The following is a 20,626-nucleotide window of genomic DNA, read 5'->3' on the forward strand; positions in this document are numbered from 1 at the left end:
ATATATATATATATATATATATATATATATATATATATATATCACATACATATATCATGTTACTTATTTGGAAGTACTTTAAATGGAAAATTAAACTTTGTTAAATATAAAAAAAATTAACGTAAAAAAACGCGAAGCATGTAGGATTGTTACAAAATATCTGTTTATAATGAGTCAATAATTATCTAAAGTTGAAATAATCTGGAAGTACTGATCAAACACTTATAACGCCGCCCAGTAAACATTTTTTATATAAATTCTGTCACAACCGAATATTTTCATTCTCAGTTTTGATTGTTTATTGAGTTAAACAGTAACAATTGAAGGTAACTTAAATTTAACTTTTAATTTTAAACTTAAATTTAACTTTTTTTTTGTTTTGGTAACAACTTTTGCAATTCAAAATTTATATATTTTACTATTTTTAGATGATGCTCTTTATTGTTATTTTGGGAGTTCTTTCCCAAGCATTTGCACAAAACTCACAAACCGTAAGTTTACATTCTATTTAAAAAAATGTTAGCAAGTACTGACCCGGTTTAGATATCAATTTTCAGTTAATTAGAATTATTTTTTCAAAAACAGCAGTTACAAACTGCTGTATTTGAGAACTTTTACTTAATAGCTTAAAGTCTGCGAATCAAAAAATTCATAAAGCAAAAACTCATTGTAAAGATAAAAATATAATCTTGTTAAGTTACAAAAACATTGCAATTTTCAGAAACCTTATAATATGCAGAAACCTTGAATAAGATAATAATGTGCATTTAAATTGAAATTGAGTTAATAAAATTTACTCGTTGCTACAAACTTTCTAACTTTAGCTAAACTAAAAACGTGCTCCACCAAATTTCAAATTAAAAACATGTTTTTCATTATTATTATTATCAAATTTTTTAATTTTTTTGCATAGCAAATTAATCCGCTGTATTTTATTTACGGACAGGCAAATATAAACTTAAAAGCAGCCTCTGAATCTTTCGTTAAACTCATTCAAACTGCAGATAAAGAAGTTGCCGATATAATGATCAAAATGACTCAAAAAACAGCCGATCTTTACAAGGAGTTATTACCTTTGTTTGAACATCTTTCGCTCAACGGCAAAACTGTTACAGTTAACAACGTCGACATTACTTTTAACAAAGGAATTACAATGGCCGAGTTTCAAATCATTTTTGATAGTAAGACTTTTAGAGATTATCTCAATTTTACATTTTTTATACTTTAAATATTTATTTAATATTTATCTAGATAATTTTCTCAACAAAAAAAATAAGATTTTGTAATATTTTGTGCAAAGAGTAATTAACAAACAGGTTATGATAAATATAATCCTAAAATGATTAAAAAAAAGAGTATAACCTGCAATACAACCAGAAGAAAAGTGTTCACATTTATGCAAAATAGTTAGAACGGATGCGGTGGGATCTTAAAAATGCTTATATAACAAAAAACTTTGTAAACTTTTATAACAGTAACAATTTTTCTATAACTTTAGAAAGTGATTTTTTTAAAAAGTGATTTAGGCCTCATTTTTATTCAAGCCCCATTTTTACATTAGACCTTAAAAACATTTGAATTCTTTGCATACGATAAAATCTTGTATTATATAAACTTTTATTTATCGATTTAATCAAAACATTGTATATTTGTAAAAAGTATCATTAATTTCAGTATTCATTGAAATATACATTTTTACTATATATAATTACTATATATAATTTTCTTTTACAAAACATTTTACAATTAAATTTGTTTTTGTAAATATCATTATTAAAACACTTTGTTTAGAATTAATGCAGTCATTAAAAGGCCTTGAAAACTTGCAGCTAACAGGAACCTCTGATTTTATTGATGTTGCAAAAAATGTCCAGGAAGCTTTCTCAAGGGCTATAGCAACTCCATTTGCATATTCTGATGGTAGGTCGATAAAAACATTCGTTTAAAATAAGTACCAAAATTTAAACACTATTTTCAGTAAAAAAAAAAAAAATATGTATATACATATATATCATAAAATTATAGTAATAGTTTTTTATAACCACAGATATTTGTATTTTTTAACTTGATTATTTTAGGTTCATGGCTCGACTTAAAAAGTAAAATTCTGGATGCATTTAAGGATGCTAATGCCATTGTTAGAAACTCGGTTGTTCAATTGCTTAACATCTATCATAATCGTCTTGAAGAGTTAGCTGATAAATTAGAACAGTTGGTTCAATTGCTACCAATAAACTCAGAATGTAAGTTTTTACACTAGACAAGTTTTTACTATGTTTAATTTACAACAACGATTATAAAATAAAGTAAAAAAATTGAATTCATCTATAAAAACTTAAGATTTAAGATTTTTAAAAACTTAAAATTTAAGATTTTGTCTGAACCAAATCTGTAAATAACTTTTGTTTTAGACTGGGTAAATGTCCGAAGCAAAGTTCGTAGCCTTATTAATAAACTCAAGGATAAAGTTACACCAGCCGCAATCAGCAATATCGAAGCCGCAGAAAAAACTGCCGAAGCTGACTTCATTTCAGCAATAGAAGAGATATCTAAAGATCAATCCATCACTAAAAGAAGCATTACTGATAGTGAGTTACTTTATTTACAAATCAATTGTTTGTTATCAAGTTAATTTTTATTATTGTTTATTTAAAATTGTTGTTATTTATAATTGCAAAATGATTTTAAGTATTGTTATTTGATTTGCAAATTAATTAAACGGGGGTTATAATATACCTATTTACTTTGTTAACAGTTTGGTCTAAAGTAAAATCGGCTGTCGGCAAATTAGGAGACTCGATTAAAGATGCAACAATGAAAGTCATTGAAGAAAATAAACCAAAAGTATTGGAACAACTTCAAAGTCTCAAAGTGATCATAGTTGATGCAGCAAAAAATATTGTCATTAAAATCAACGGAGCAATTATAGAAGTCATTGTTGGAAACCTTTCCGCGCTTTCAAGTTAAGACTGTTACCAAATAAAATTTATAATACAAAAAACTAAAAATGTATTGTAAAGTTAAAATAAATTTAAAGATTTTATTTGAATTTTTATCTGAAAAAAAAGTTGTATTCAGACTATATATTCTACAAATATTTTAAATAAATCAATATTTTAAATCTATGATGATGGACAGATATTATTTTTTACAGCAAACTCATATGCTAAGAATCGTATTGATTTAGTTAAAAGTCCATGGTTTCTTTTGATGCAAGTGGTAAATAACTTGACAAACTTTTTTCATCTTCTGCAGTAAAAACTTGTTTATTGTTCTAATTAGGCTGAAAAGATTCATTTGGGTTGAAATTCTTTTTATGATAATACTTTTTTAAAGTCATTTTATTTATGCTAAACTTGTGAGCAACAACATTCACTGGTCTTCCCTCTGAAACTTCATTACCAGCCGCTTTCATTTATTCATTGTATCACATGGTATGGCAACTCTATTTGGTTCATAGCAACTCTATTTGTTTCATAGCAACTCTATTTGTTTTTTGTTTTTTTTTCTATACTTAATCATTTAAGATCTGACAATTAAAAAAAAAAGTCAAGATTAAAATAAGAATGTTAAGAACAAATATGATTTAAAAAAAATATTTTACATAATAATCTTATTTAACGAATTTAAATACTTAGGCAAAACTAAAATTACTAATATTAATTTTTAACATTATTACATAACACTTCAAGATAGTATCACTCTTCGAGCTGAAATTGACAGAGCAGTGGAATGGTCACATGTTTGGCTCATGCATTTCAACATTCAGAAATGAAATGTAATGCATATTGGCCGCGCATGTAACAAGTCGACGCGCTAAGTTATCCAATCGAAAAGACTGTAGTCGAAAGAGACCTTAGTGTGATGGTCTCCAATGACTATAACGTCAGATCGCCAGTAGAGCCAGCCGCATCAATAGGAAATAGAACGCTAGGGCAATTCAAAAAAATATTTTGTAGTCCCTTTTTTTTACTTATGACGCATATTATATCTTATTTACATTTGTCCCTACCTTGCCCCTACCTTGAGTATGCACAGCATACTCAAGGTAGGGGCAAGGTTTAGAAAAACAACGTAGACATTTTTATTAGTATTCTTTTTTCAATCTATATTATATCAATAGCAACTTTGTTTAAACTAAATAGGAACCAAATATTATAAAACTAATTATTATAAAATAGTCATTTTTTATTTAGATAAAACTACTCACTATAAAGCTTAAAGATCTTTAATTTGAGAAACTCTACTTTGTTGTATTGTGTTAAAAATAAAATAAGATGGGGAAACTGCCTATTCTGTCTCAGAATCTGTTAACCACTCTGTTCAAAAGAGATCATTATTCTAAATTAGTGAAATAAGACAAAGAATTCCAATTTTATGTTGTTAAATTGTGACACCAATTTAATAACATAAAATATAGCAGAAGACTAGGCCCTAATGAAAAATAAAATCTCACTAGATAAAATATATATTAATATACATATATAAGATATATTAATATACGTATATAATTTGTATATGTGTATTAATATATTTCGCATATTTTATATCATAAGATACACTAATATACAACTTTCCTTGTGAGTATGCGTTGTCCAGGGGACGGACGTCTGGACGTCCAGGAGACGTCTTAAAGACGACCTCCGGACGACGCGTGCCCACTGGGTTTAGATGTATACTCCGCATTTTTTAATGCATCTAAAACAATGCATTATTATCAAATATTTATTTTCCATAGAATAAAATACATATAAAAACTTTTTTTAACATTGTCTGATGTTACTACTACAATATATGATTGAATCTTAAAGATTAAATATTTTTAGTTTCTTTTTTCGTTATATTTTTTTTTTTAAATAAATAAACATTTTTCAAAACTTTTAAACTGTTTTAATACATTGTTTTCAGCTAACAGAAAATCAAAAAAACAGCCGTGTAAAAAAAAGAATTTTATTTTCACCACCTGATTCAACAGCAGAAAACTTGTCTTATGAAATTAATGAATTTCTCTTTGTAAGCTCGTCATTATTTTTCTAAAGTAGGCGTGAAATTATTTATGAGATGATGGATAATCTTTGAGCTGAAATTAACATGTTGAAAGAAAGACTTCAATTAACTTATGTTTCTTCCTGTTCCTCGCATGCTATAAGAGCAAATCTTTAAGTTTGTGATATGTTAACTGAACTTAAACTTGAACTTGAATTTCTAATTAAAGAATATAATGACGATAAATTAAATATAAAAAAAATTCGCTAGCATGTCTTGGTATTTCTCAGCAGTTACAGTCACAGCATTTTCATTTGCATCTTTAAAGAAGAATGGCCCAATAACCCTATCTGATGTTACTCCACACCATGCTGTGACTTTAACCGGGTGCAATGGACTAGCATGAACTTGGCGAGGATTTTCTGTGCCCCAGTATCTGGTATTCTGTTTATTCACATGTCTATTCAAATGGAAATGAGCTTCATCTGATCAACTTGTGATCACATGATCAACTTGTGATTAAACTTATGTCTATTTTTTGCAGTTATCTGAAACCTGACAGCATAATTTAGTCGTTTTTGAAAATCTGGTAGTTGTAAAAGTTGCACTAATTGAACCTTGTAAGGGTACATGTGCAAGTCTCTTTGAATGCGCTACAGAGAACTCCGTGAGATGCCAAGTTCTTGAGAACGCCTTCGAGTGGATGTGGTTGGGTTTTCTTCAATGCTAAAGGTCGCATCTTCAGTATTTTCAAGTGTATGTACTGAACGACCTCGTCCACTTCTAGACCTTTCATTTACAGAGCCATGCTCTTGAAAACGCATCATTAGGTTCAATATTGTAGGCCTACTAGGGGGTGTCGAATATTGAAATGGCGCATATACGATCTTTGCGTTGCAACAATTGACCGTCTATTTTCAAAGTAAAATTCAATTATCTTTACTCGTTGTTCTGTTGTAAACTTATCCATACCAAAAATCTCCAAATATTATATTTTTTAATTCTGAAAAAAGAAATAGAAATATATTAATAGAAAAAAGTTATTTAATTTTTAAAATGTAAAGTGACTTTTAAAATGTAAAGTGACTTTTAAAATGTAAAGTGACTTTTAAAATGTAAAGTGACTTATGGGCCACCTTGTATAACAATTATTTCAAATTAGTAGAAAATTATTAATTTTGATATTTCGTATATCGTAGGTAATGATGTTTTTGAATATCAAACGACAATTTTTGATTTTTATATTTACACCTAATTAAAACATGTACTACTAATTTTTCAACCTACTAAATTGTTGATCAACTGTATTTTTGACCTACTGAATTTTCAATCTACTAAATATTCAAGCAACTGTATTTTTATAATTTTATATCTACGCCCTTCCGGTATGTATTTTGTATACTTTGTTGTTGGTTTGAATACGAGCCAAATTTGATCAGCTTTGGCGCAGTGGTTGAAGGGCTGTCCTCAGAATCGGGAGGTATAAGGTTCAATGAATGCTTGGAAAACTTATTGATTGTTTATTTATTTATTATTTTTAATTTCGTAGTAAAAAAACAACGTTAAAAACAAAGACCAGACAATCGGTTGAAAGTTAATTTATCTAAAATTGGTTGAAAATTAAAATCTCTAAAATAGGTCGATATATAAACCGGTTGAAAATGAAAACGTCATAAATTGGTTGAAAACAATTTAGGCCTCAATAGGTTATCTGAAAATTAGTTCCACTTTTAGTAGATGTTCTTTTTGTAGAACAACTTAGTAGGTCGAGATTTTTGTAGGTCTAACTATTTGACACGTAAAAAACATGTGTTAAACTTTTTACAAACCATGGATTATTTTATAATCCATGGTTTGCAAAAAACCATGAAATAAAATTTAAATACTTTAATAAAAAAACTGCTACAGTAAGGTCTGCTTATTACACTTGTGTGGCTGGTCTATCACAAACATGTAATCATTTGGCTGCAACCCTCTTGAGAATAAAAGCTACTACTGAAAATAGGTTCACAAATGTAGCTTGTATTAATTTAAAACCAGAGAGGCTTATCAGCACCAACAAAAAGTGTGACTTGACTTGGATTGTAATGAATTTGGTCAGTGTAAAAAATAAAAGTTTTAAAGCATATGAAAAGTTTTAAAGCAAACGAAACGCGTAAGTTCCCAACCGGCACATCTAGTTTCTGTATAGACACGTCTTGGTATTATGGTTTATCCTCCTCCGGCTAATTACTATATAGAGGCCACATACCAAGGTCTGCAAAGACGAGTTCAGCTCACTAAAGGGCATCATAACCCGTTTCACAAACCAAGAGTAAGTAATTTTAAGTGAAGGAGCATAGAGCGAAGGTAGGAAAGAGTTGAGTTAGAAAGATAGCATAGAGAAAGCAAATAGATAATGCACCAGATGAAAGAATGTGCAGTTAAAGTTTAATATTGAGTTAACTCAGAAACTGTTGTTACGTATTATGTTTTGCCAAACTTACGTAACAAAACGTTTTAGACACGTGTTTGTCACGATCCAGGTATAAACCAAAAACACATTTATATTACTGTCAGTTTTATTCTAGTTTACACGTATTTTTTGAAGTTTTAAAGTCCAATTTAAATTTCGCATGCTTTTATCAGTGGTTTCACATTGCTTACGGAAATTTATTACAATATAATACTTCGTTTCCGTAACTGTGAAACCAATAATATATTAACAGGTGTTTATGGTTAATGGTAATAGTTAATTTCACGAAATAAAAATCATTCTTGGCACGTGTAACTATGTTTGTTTTAGGTTTTAAACACGCAATAGCAACCGAGCGTAACTTATTTCCGAGTTGTGTGACTTTAAAAGCTGGGCTTTTAAAAGCATTTTTATCATTTTCATTTGAAGGTCCAAATTCTAAAAACAGAAGGTTTTTGATAAAAACCTATTAAAGGTAATATTCTACGTAAGTTGGTCATTAATTTTAATAAAAATAATAAAGGACGAAAAAGATTGTTGAAAACCGACTAAAACAAAAAGTGTTTAAAAATCCCTTAAGACAAAAAGATTAGCGCGTGTCAAGAAAAGACTTTTCTTTACTGTGAAATTAACTATTACTATTTACTGAAACAATAATTATGATATTAAGTTTTTGTTACCATAACTTCTGTTATCACCGTAACTTTTACTACTGTAACTTTCATAATCCCCGTAATATCCGCTACGAAAGTTACAATGAAATGATTAAAACACGCGATACTTAAACTTGACCTTAAAACCTCATAAAACACGTATTAAGCTAAATTAAAGTTTATGGTGTATACCTGGATTGTGATAAGTACGTGTAAACTCGATTTTTAAATTCTAATATATAACTAGATGCACCGGCTGGGATGTTTTAGCGGGTAAAGTTATGATTTGACACAAGATAATGTAATTTATACAGTTCAGTGAATAAAGTTCAGTGAATACAGTTCAGTGAATACAGTTCAGTTAATACAATTCAGTGAATACAGTTGAGTGAATACAGTTGAGTAAATACAGTTCAGTGAATACAGTTCAGTGAATATAGTTCAGTGAATACAGTTCAGTGAATACAGTTCAGTGAATACAGTTCAGTTAATACAGTTCAGTGAATAAAGTTCAGTACTATTTGAAAAAAACAAAGCATTTTTTCAAATTTTGAAATCCTCATAACAGTGGTAGTATGATTTTACAACCCAGTGGGTCAGGGACTTAAAAAAGACATCTTTTAAAAGTCTTTTGAACGTTCGAAAGACGCCTTTTTTATTTCCCGAACCTAGTCGGAAATGTAATTGAAAACTATTTTAACAGAAAAAAGAAACCATACGATAAAGCCAAAGTTAATCACTTTAAAACTTTACATGTTTAGAACAGCGATAAGTGTGATTTCAGTGGTGACCAAGAAACTTTCTTGCACAATTTCAGCATAAAACTGAAATTTTAAGTTAAAGAGGTTCAAATAATGCTTCTAAATTTATTAGAAACAATAAAAGTTTATTTACACTGTAAACAACTGCGTCAACTCATCAGTCTTCTACTTACCGTCTTTCTCCTTAAGTTCAAAAGATACTTGCATCAATCATGGTGCAAAGATGGTCATCTAATAGAGTGTATAAAAACTCAGGTTCAGGATGGGTAGAGAAATCGAAATTTGTTCAGTGATTGGAATGGCTACTAATTCCAGCAGTTAAATTGATTGGCAAAGAACACATTTAAAGCATGTATAAAATTTTTATCATGAATTATCAATATGTAAAAATGTTAATAAAGCCTTTTTCCTAGATTGTTAAAAGTTTTCTATGAAAATTGCAACGCTTCACCAGAACACATGCAATCAGTGCTTTCAAAAAACAGGGTTATTTCTTGTTAGCAAATTAAATATTGACCTGCCAAAATTAAAAATAAAAAAAATATTTGAGGTTTGAACACCAAAGCTAGCATTACAATCACCATTGACTATATCATCTACTTCACAAAGTTCATCATCAATTTAATCAATATCAACAACACCCGTGTCAACTATTTCTAATAAATGTTATAACAAAACGCAAATTATAATTAAGAATAGTTATTTAAAAACTTTGACATATAAATATACCGAATGGTCACACACGAGCAGTGAACGCCTGCCGGAAAAATAATGTTTTTCGAACAAAGCATATCTTGACAGTTGTCAAGACAAAAATAAAGAATGATAGAAGAAAATTTAAAAATAGACGATGACAAAAATAAGAAGTACAATTCACCCAAATATTTTATACAACAATAAAATAAAATATTTTGTAAACATTTAAAATGAGCAAAGGTATACGACAAATATATCAATAAACTAAAACTTAAAAAATATTGACAACAAAATAAAAAGTATGCATACAAATACGTTAAGTCTAAGAATGGAAAAAACACAAAAATGTTAATATGTAAACTTAATTTGTGCAAGTCTACACTTAAAAATGCAGACTTGCGCTTGAAAGTGTAGGTTTGATACTTAAAAGTGTAGACTTGGCGGTTCCAATATAGAGTATTAGATAGGTCTATTATTTTTTTATTAGTTTTTATATATAATCTGTTTTTTTTCTCCCTTTTTTTTTATTTTTTCCGATTGATTAAAATGGTTACTAATTTTAGTCTTTCGCCATTATAATTAATTGGAAAACGAATAATTGATAATTAAAAATTATTTTATATGATTTATCCGTTATAATAAATGAGAAAATGATAAAAATTATTGTTACTTAAAACTTCTTTAATCTCTGTCACAATCATGCTCATAAAATTTTTTTTCAATTCACCTCCCAAAGGCCATGAAGGTCACTACAATCGAGGAGGCTACTTTTAGTTGTGATTACAACCCTATCTCAAATCTATAACTCGGAAACACAAACCTTGACGAATAAGGCCGCCGCGCGGAGAAACAAGTTGATACTCGACTTTTCGTACACAGTTGAAAGATACTTCAAATTGTTAGCTAAACAAGACCTATTTTAGACGTCTAAAAAACGCATTGATATATTTTAAGACGTGTTTTTAGGGAGGGCGGAATTTTTAGTCATTACTCTTTAACATCTGTACCAAATAACATCTTTAAATGTCATTTTGTTACACGATGAAGTATGGATAGAATTAAATAATTGTGGCTGCGTATAAGATTTTTTTTAATATTTAAATTTTTTGTTTTTATATATATATTATTTTATGTTTTACTGGTTTGTTGTGATCAACGTCATCAGATATAATAGATAAATGTGTTACAAAAAAATCGTTATAATAAAAACTAATCGCTTAAGTATATTAAAATCAACAGAATTACATACAAAAAATCCTCTTTAAATTTTCTAATGCTGACTTTAGATTTAAAAGTATGGTACCTAGGTTTGAGTTCTCACGCACTGCTTGATTCTAAGGGTTTTAGGTTGAATTTCAAAAGGCTTGAGGCTTTTCTTCAGATTCTATTAATATGTATATGAACGAGCGGAAATGTGTTAGAAATAAAATTGAAAGCGTTCCTTCTTAGTCCAAAATTGATACTTTCCGAAATCCAGAAAATAGTGTTTAAAAAACAATATCATTTGCATTATTTTAGCTATCTCTCATTAAAAAAATCATAGAAACCCTCATGACTACCCATTATCTTTGTCTTCAAAATGTGGTTAATTTAATATATAATAATACTTTTAATGAGTTGATGACTTTACAGCTTACGTGCAACTAGAATTAGTATTTTTGGGTCCGTTATATACGTTACAGGTTTTAAAGCAAAATAAAATTTTGCTTTGAAAACCTGTGATATTTTTTTTTATTAAACAATAAGATCATATATATTATATAAATAAGTTAAAAAATTTGAATTTAATTAATTTAAATTCTCATAGAACTGTAGGTGGAAGCAACTTTTTTTAAGCTTCAATCCATGGTTTTTGTTAGTCTCTACGACAGCATAGCGCTTCAATGTTTTTGTTAAATTTTTATGTACAGCCTCGGATGATTGCTCTGAAAAAAGTCCAAGAGCTTTCTGACTCCTATTGAGAAAATCTGCAAGGCGGTATTTAATAATATGGAACTTCCAACCAAAAAACAATCTTTTGTCGAACACATCTTTACAATAGTATTCTAAATATTCAGCAGATTCAATAAACTGCGAGATATCATATATATATACATACATATATATATATATATATATATATATATATATATATATATATATATATATATATATATATATATATATATATATATATATATATATATATATATATATATATATATATGTACATATATATATATAACTGTTACCTTTTCTAAACTTCTGCCGGGTTTTAACGCAGGGGGTGTAACTGAATTGGTGTTACCAGCATCATTTCATCTAATAATTTGAGAACTTTAGCACAGTTGGGTCATCCAATCCGCCACCATTATAACCATGCCACATTACAGTATTTTTGTCCAAAAAGGATTTCAGGCTCACATTAACTAAAAGAATGTCAACAACTTTTGTCACAACATACTCATACATGTGAAGTTCCGGAGGAGGGGTTATATCAAGAATAAATTTTCTAGGATCTTCCTCAAGCAAACATGGGTTAATAACATTATTGAATAATTGCATAGCCTTATAAGGATATCTTGAATTTCTATTTATTTCGTCATTTTACACATTTTACAATGTTATCTATAAATTTAAACAAATATACATAATTACAAGCTGACTGGGGCAAGTAGAAGTCAAAATGACTTATCATCAAGCCCCTTTGTGAAATACAAAAAAAAAATACAATTAAATTTTACATCTTCCAATATTACATAGAAGAGTGAAATTAATAAGTTTAAAAAAAAAAAAAAAAAAAAATTTGTTAGAAATTTTAGAAGGTTAAAAAAGAACTTAAAGTTAAAAAAAGAACTTAAAGTTAAAAAAAGAAGAAATTTAAGATAAAGTTAAAATATAAAACAACAAATAAAAAATTACAAATCTGTACATATTCGTACACATATTAATGACAATAAACAAAAAAAAAAAAAAATTTAATTCGCTTCATATGCATATACATATTCAATACAATATTAAAATTAAATAAAGTAGGGGAGATGGGGGCGCATTGATCGCCGGGGCAGTATGATCTTTTGGCTTTTACTCATTCATTTTTGCCTTACTAGAAGTGAGGTTGCAATTTAATTAACCATTATGCTTCCCTAATTGATTATTCGTAATATTTTTTCATAAGGTTATCAGCGTCAAAAAAAATAAAGAAAATATTTCGTCATAAAAAGTGATTTTTTTAAATCGTATTATAATTCAAATATATTTTTATTTAGATGTCTGTATGGGTTAACAACAATTTTATTTTAAATTTGTAAGTGTTAGGTGTATAATATAATATATAATTTTTATTTGGCTGCAATTTATACAGTAGATATTGCTATCAATATGTTACCTATACCTATTGGGGTACATTGATCTTTGACTATGCGGGGCCCATTGATCGGAGGATCAAAGTGCCCCATAGAAGACGAAGTGCCCCATGTTTTTGTTTATAAGCAATACAGTTAAACGAATGGAATTGTATTTATAATTTAAAAAAAAACTATATATAAACAAACAATAGCTTTTAGCATTTCATTTTTTAAATCTACTTATGTTATAAGCTAGTAATAATAATACTATTATTTTATAATATCAAAAGAATAATATTTAACATAATAATTAAAAAATATTTAACATAATATTATTATGTTAAATATTAGCATTTATTAAAAACATATGTTTTTATTGATATATTTTTTTACAGATCTTAAAATGGTTAGAAATAGAATTAAAAAAACAAATAAAGTTGCTATACCAAGTGAAACAATGAAAGTAGCTGTTAATAAAGTTTTAGAAGGAACACAATTGAATGTTGTAGCACGTCAGTTTAACATAGATGGAATGACTTTAAAAAGATATTGTCGTAAAAAGAGGCTTAATCCAAATGAAGCTTTCAAGCCTAACTACAACAATAGACAAGTTTTTACAGCAGAAGATGAAAAAAGTTTATCAAGTTATTTACTAATTGCATCAAAAATGAACTATGGCCTTTCAACTAGGTCAACGCGATTATTGGCATATGAATTTGCTTCAAAAAACAATAAGATATGCCCATCATCATGGATCAAAAATAAAATTGCAGGCATTGATTGGTTGCAAGGTTTTATGAAAAGACAACCAGAGTTGTCTCTACGAACACCTGAAGCAACGAGCTTCGCTCGATCAACAGCTTTTAACAAACACACTGTAAGAGAGTTTTTTCAAAATCTTAAAACGGTAAGAAATCGATATAAATATAATCCTAACTGTATATATAATGTTGATGAAACTGGTTTAACAACCGTTCAAAAGCCGGTAAAGGTTTTAGCTGGTAGAGGAAGCAAACAAGTTGGAAGAATCACATCTGCAGAACGAGGAACATTGGTAACTGCATGTTGTGCCTCTAATGCTATTGGAAATTCCATTCCTCCATTATTTATTTTTCCTAGGGTAAAGTTTCATGATTACATGATTAAGGAAGGACCTCCTGGATGTGTGGGATTTGCAAATCCTTCTGGTTGGATGAACTCAGAAATTTTCATAGAATGGATTAAACATTTTGTTAAATATTCAAACTGTTCTCAGGAATCTCCAGTTTTGTTACTTCTCGACAGTCATGAAAGTCATATTTCTGTTAAAGGCTTGGAGCTTGCAATTCAACACGGAATTACAATGATAAGTTTTCCTCCCCATTGCAGCCATAAATTGCAGCCATTAGATAGAACTGTTTTTGGACCATTGAAAAGGTTTTACAATTCTGTATGTGATAATTGGATGGTTTCAAACCCAAGACCAATGACCATTTATGATATTGTTTCAATAGTTCGAGAACCGTATACAAAAGCTTTCTCACCATCTAATATACAGACAGGATTTAGAGTAGCTGGCATTGAGCCATTCAATTCTGAAATTTTCAAAGATGACGAATATTTACCATCATCAGTTACAGATAGAGCTGCTCCAGATACAGTTACTATCACTCCTGTCAACAACATGGAATCTGAAATGATACCAGCACATGTTAATCACATAGAGTCTGAAATAACTATAGTAAATATTGAAACAAGTATTTTAAACAAAGTGTCAACAAGTGTTGCTTCTATTATCTCACCTGAGGTTTTAAAACCTTACCCAAAAGCATCTGCCAGAAAAAAAAATGTTAAAAGTAGGCAGTTAAAAACAAGGATCTTGACTGATACTCCTGTCAGAAATGAAATTCGTTTGTCAAAAGAAAAGAAAATTTTGAAGCAAACCAAAAATCAACAAAAAGTCTCCACAAAAGATAAGAAAGAAACTAAGAATTACTTGCTTAGGAATAAAAAACAATGTAAACCAAAAGCTGCTTCACAACTTGACTTTCACAAATGATGAAATATTCTTAATCAAAATATTGTACTTTTAACAAGTTTTGTAAACCTAAAAGTTGTATTCTTATTTTAGTCTTTATATTTCAGTTCTTATAAATTTCAAGTTGTTGTAAAGTTTTAAACGTATATAAAGCGGGTAGCTTATAGCTGCTGTGATTTATACATTTTTTAATTAAAAATTAGACTAGTGGGTTTAACTGCTATATTTAAAAAATAATTAAAAAATTTAGATGTATTATATGTTATACAATATTACCCTTTGACTAAATTATTTACAAGATTTAGTTATAGAAGTGTTAAACGTTCAGATAATATTACGCATATAAGATCAATGTGCCCCAAGTCGGAGATCATAGTACCCCATAGTTTGGGGTACATTGATCTTTTGAGAGGGTTGTTTAAAAGTTAAAATTATTTATGTTTATCATTTTTTTAAATCAAAATATTTATATATTCCAAAAGCCAGATAGTTCTACATGTGTTTCGTAGTTAATAAGTTTTTACATCTCTTTCAGGTTCTGCGCAATTTTCAAAACACTGCTACGGCGATCAATGCGCCCCCATCTCCCCTACATAAAAAATTAAAAATACAAAGTTATTTCGATTTTTTTTTAAAAAAATGAGAGAATGTACGTAATGTTTAAATTTAGTAAGTGTTTTTTATAGTTCTTTTAAATGTAGCAATAGATTTTATTTTTTTCATATTTTCGTCAATAACCGAATTCCACAAGCGTGGTCCCCGGCATATAGTCGAGAAGTCAGATTTTTTGAGTGATGTTAGTGGGATGTAGTAATTACTCATTGAATGTCTTGTTTCATATTTATGATTAATTCGAGTGAAACTTTTAAAAAAATATTTTGGAATCATTTCATTTTGAAGTTTAAACATAAATAACAAGTTATGGTATATATTTAGTATGTATACATTTAGAGCATTTATATCCTGCATCTTGGTACAGATAGTAATCTGAACTTATGGAGGCAAAAGTTCTTAAGTCACCTGATAAGCTTATTGTACCAGTACAATAACAACAACCATGTTTTCCACCATGACTCTATAATAAATTATTTTATTATTCTGAGATTTAATGTTTTAATAACTTTTTTTTCAATAAGAAAAATTACATGCAAAGAAATCGTTAAAAAAAAAAATAAAGAATAAAGATAAAGAACACAAAGAAGACCATACGGGTCTTGTCACCGAGAACCGCTGTTGAAGAACTTTTAACTTAATTTAGATTTTAGAAAAAACAAAAATAAACAAATACAAATTTTAAACTTTTCTTTAGTTATGGTCTTTATGGCTTGAGTTAAAATACCAATTCTTCTGAACAGCATGACTCAATCGAAAACAATAATATCATAATATTCTTGATAAACAAATACGTCTCGCATCTTACTCGCATCTATACGATCACTGATTCTTGTTACTCAAATATATCTTACAATTACACTAATCTTAATTGTTAATTAATTAATTAATAAATAAACGAAAATAATAAGAATATGATTGCACTAAGTAAAAGTCATACATACAATATTTGCAGATACATCCATTCGCATACATCAATTTTTTTTTTTTTAATAATTTTTTTTTTTAAATAATTTTTGTTATTATTAATACTTTTTTTTTTTTGTTTTTATCTTTTTATATATTTTTTTATTACAAAATTAAATTCAATATAAAAGTATATACCGTTCGTAATACAAATTATTTACAAACATTACGAATTAAAATAAGTTTTAAAGTAAACAAGTAAATAATAAATGTCTACTGTACAAATGATGTCAGTGCAACTTTTAACAAAATTCAAATAATGGTGTTTAAATATAGTTTCTCACATAAACTTTAAATTCAATATTGTATAAAAGTAAAATACAAATGAGTGATGACAAAACTGGGTATAGTAAAAGTATATAAATATATTTTCAATTGAGAAAATTACTTTTTTTAGTTTTCTTTTGAACAAATAATAATTCCATTCATGAGAATAATCAAAAAATTTTTAAATTATTTGGTTCCATAAAAAAGCTCCACGAAAAGAAATGCAAAACTTATCAAAGTTTGTTTGAAATTTTGGTTCTTTAATAAAATTATTATTTCTTAAAGAATATTTCTTTTTTCTTTTAAAGAATATAAATCAAAAAAGGAAGCTGGAGATAAGTTGGTTTTACATTTAAACATAAAACAAAGAACATTATAAACATTTACTTGATATATATTAAAAACATTCATGTTAAATAAGAGTGGCCTTGAGTGAGTAAAACGATTTTTGAAATTTATAAGACCTGCAATATGCTCCTGCTGACAATAAAGTGGCTTTAATTTACTTTTATGGGTACTACCCCATGCAATATTGGCATAATTAATATGACAGTGTATAAAAGAGTAATATAGTTGAGTTAAAGAATGTTTGTTTAAAACACTTCTTGCTTTATATAAAACTCCAATGCTTTTTGCAATTTTGTTGCATAAATGTCCGATGTGATTCTTCCATGATAGATTTTCATCTACAATGATACCTAGAAAATTTGTGAAAATTACTCTTTTTATTTGAATATTATCAATATGAAGAAGAGGCATATTACTTGGAAGTTAATTTTTTTTTAAATCGTGGATGAAAGAAAATCCATTAAGTTTTATCACTGTTGAGTTAAAGTTTATTTGACTTAAACCAGTCAGATATTTTTGTTGGTTCAATCTTCATATCATAAAAAAGTTTATTGATGCTATTATTAGATAGGAATTGGTTTGTATCATCAGCTAACATTAAAGTTGTTAATTTTGAGGCTTCATGGAGATCGTTAACATAAATCAGAAATAATAAGGGCCCTAGTATAGATCCCTGTGGAACTCCACAGGTTTTATTTAGATAATCTTGTGAAGAAGATCCGTCGACATAGACAAATTGTTTGCGATGTTTTAAATAGCTTTTTAGTAGTTTTAAAACATTACCATAATGTTCAAGTTTTTTAAACAGTATTGTATGGTCAATAGCTACTTATAAAAATTAATAAAATTAAGCAAAATCTCTTACTGATATGCCAAGAAGTACGTTTATGAGCTTTAGGTCAGAAGCCACAAAAAATTTGAGCTGATTTAAATTAATTAATTTAGTAAGCATTCCAAGATTATAGTTATTCTCCTTGACGTTACGTGCCAAAGCCAGAATTGTCACCTTGTTCACTCCTGAGTCTTTCTCGTTTCTATTTTGCTCCTCTAACTTTGTTTCATCGAAAATATTCATTATAATCTGAAAATCAATCACAATAAAAAATAATTCTAATTTTATTTCTTTTATTTGAGTAATATAAAATAGGTTAAGTTACTAAACCTTCAGTGAACTCTGTCCTCCGTCAATTCCAACTCTAACAATGGCTTTCATAGGATCTAATCCACGTAGAGAGAAGATTTTTTGAACAATTCTGGTGAGATCTTCAATGTATACAACGTCTTTCAACACTGAGTTTTTAAGTTCATCTTCCTTTCCATATAAAAAAACAACTTTTTTGTAACTGTAAAACTTATCTAGAGCATGAGACCGCTTCATAAACGTAGTAATTGAATTCTTTTCAACGCCTTATTGTGAAGTACCATACTGTAAACAATGTGATATATTAAACATTATAGATTTTTTGAAAAAAAAAAATTAATGTACTGCCGTTTAAATTATGTTATAAAATATTTAGTCACCTAAACGACCAAGATCTTTTCGTAAATCTCTAAGAATATCACGAACAACATTTTTAGGCAGATCATGATTTTTCTTGATATCAAATATTGTATCAGTAGAGACTACTTTATTTTTTTGGAGCTTTAGTTTTTGTACTACAGGTAGGAGTAATCCTCCTAAAATTAGACAGGTAGGTAATCTTCCTACAGGTACTACAGGTAGGAGTAATCCTCCTAAAATTAGAACAGAATATTGCAGAAAGTCATTATAAATAAATAAGAAAATAAATAAAAATCTACCTGTGGATAATTGTAACGAATTTTCATTCTTAACTAGAAACTTTAAAACAGTTGAGATTATTTGCTCTGACATCTTTTCATTATTGGAAAGAATAAAATTCTTAGCATTTTGAACAGCTGATGTTCTCGTGCATGGGTGCCTAATTCCCTTCCCAACTAGTTGAAAACAATCTGTGCAGAATGAGTTTAATATTTCAATGCAGAGATTTTCATTTGACTCAATGATACAATCTCTTAAGTTAAAAATCTTGTGGCTGCGCTTGTCTGATACCATACAACAAATTGGACATAAGGATTGATCCTCAATTGGAGCAATCTTCCCTACCTTTATAAGTAACTCTCTTCCACTTTTCCAAATCTCTTCTATCATTTTTACAGGCTTTCCTTGCTGTGAACAAGATTGTTTGTATTTTTAGTGAAATAATTTCGAAAAAATTTAATAAATATAGTAAAATATTTATAAAATATAATAACCTTTTTGGCATAGTGAGCATTTTTGCAACGGCAACAAAGTCCAGTGGGAAATGCATTTATATCAAAACTGAATCCTTAGTGTACATAGTCTCAAACTAGTGTCACCAATAATGGCATCCTGCAAAGAGAGTAGTTGTCTGTTTTGTTACAGTAACAAAAACAAACTGAATCTCTGGACTCATTATAATTTTTTTCTTTAAAAGATGAGCCATTTGATATGTAAATTTATCTACTTTTATTGTTGTTTAAAATAAATGTTTATTAATTTAAAATGTTGTAAAAAGTAGTTATAACTTTTACAAAATAAAATTTAAAAAGTTGTAAAATTTTTTACAATATTTCTAAACAAGTCATCAACTGCTTTTAAAACTTTATTAGTGAAACTATTTAAGGTATTATTATATACTAATTTAACCACATTTTGAAGACAAAAAAAATGAAAAGTCACGTGGCTTTCTATGATTTTTGTAATAAAAGTAAGTTTAAATAATAAAATTAATATTGTTTTTTTAACGCTAATTTCTGGATTTCAGAAAATATTAACTTTGGACTAAGAAGGAACGCTTTCGATTTTATTTTCAACACATTCCAGCTCGTACATATACATATTAATAGAATCTGAAGAAAGACCTCATGTCTTTTGAAATTCAACCTAAAACCCCCAGGCTCAAGCAGTTCACGTTATCATTGCCGCTTCAATTAAGAACTCGCTGCTCGATCCTTTCCACATTGTTTTTTTTTTTTTATTTAAGTTTTTTTTCGGTTTAATAACATTTGCAATAAAATAAATTGAGATTGTATACAAAAGATTTGGTGAACAAACTTAGTTTATATTTAGTTTATTGACATTTATATAGGCTTTAAGTTCCATAAAGTAGTGAACACTTCTGTGTGCAGCAAATATAATCCAGCGCGCATTATTTTGCTTACAATAAAGTTTTTTAAGCTCGTCATTATTTAAAGGGGTCGTCCATAAAGTGCGTACGCTTTTTTTTCGTCAACCCCCTCCCCTTCCTCCGCATTTTGCAAAAGCGCTTTTTTGAGTACCCTCCATCTCCCTAAAAGTACCAATGCTTTTAACCTATTTATCTAACATTTTATGATATTTTTTTTTAATTTAGTGTCTCCTTTCTTTTATAATTGACCCATCTCTCCCAATTCATACGTCACAGCCCTCCCATCTCATATACGTTAGAGCCATCCTATCTCATATACGCCATTTGCAGACCCCCTCTTCCCCTCCGAGCGTATGTATTTTATGGACG

At 28.4% G+C, this 20,626-nt stretch overlaps 2 protein-coding genes across 2 annotated transcripts; both read left to right on the plus strand.

The window, feature by feature from the left end:
• Positions 1-228: 228 nt before the first annotated feature.
• On the plus strand, positions 229-3,043 carry LOC100208683 (uncharacterized). Its single transcript, XM_065817492.1, has 7 exons — positions 229-326; positions 429-491; positions 947-1,181; positions 1,792-1,920; positions 2,079-2,243; positions 2,412-2,588; positions 2,756-3,043. The coding sequence occupies exons 2-7, from the start codon at positions 429-431 to the stop codon at positions 2,965-2,967; spliced, it is 981 nt and encodes a 326-aa protein (XP_065673564.1). The 5' UTR covers positions 229-326; the 3' UTR covers positions 2,968-3,043.
• A 10,237-nt stretch (positions 3,044-13,280) lies between these two features.
• LOC136090984 (tigger transposable element-derived protein 4-like) lies at positions 13,281-14,915 on the plus strand. The gene has a single exon (XM_065817966.1). The coding sequence runs from the start codon at positions 13,281-13,283 to the stop codon at positions 14,913-14,915; it is 1,635 nt and encodes a 544-aa protein (XP_065674038.1).
• The last annotated feature ends 5,711 nt before the right edge of the window (positions 14,916-20,626 follow it).

This window comes from Hydra vulgaris, chromosome 14, assembly GCF_038396675.1.
Source record: "Hydra vulgaris chromosome 14, alternate assembly HydraT2T_AEP".
Taxonomy (NCBI): Eukaryota; Metazoa; Cnidaria; class Hydrozoa; order Anthoathecata; family Hydridae; genus Hydra; species Hydra vulgaris.

Coding starts and splice junctions, on each gene's coding strand:
- LOC136090984 (XM_065817966.1), top strand. CDS start 13,281: ATGGTTAGAAATAGAATTAAAAAAACAAATAAAGTTGCTATACCAAGT.
- LOC100208683 (XM_065817492.1), top strand. CDS start 429: ATGATGCTCTTTATTGTTATTTTGGGAGTTCTTTCCCAAGCATTTGCA. Junction 1,182..1,791: donor GTTTCAAATCATTTTTGATA/GTAAGACTTTTA, acceptor CACTTTGTTTAG/AATTAATGCAGTCATTAAAA. Junction 2,244..2,411: donor GCTACCAATAAACTCAGAAT/GTAAGTTTTTAC, acceptor CTTTTGTTTTAG/ACTGGGTAAATGTCCGAAGC.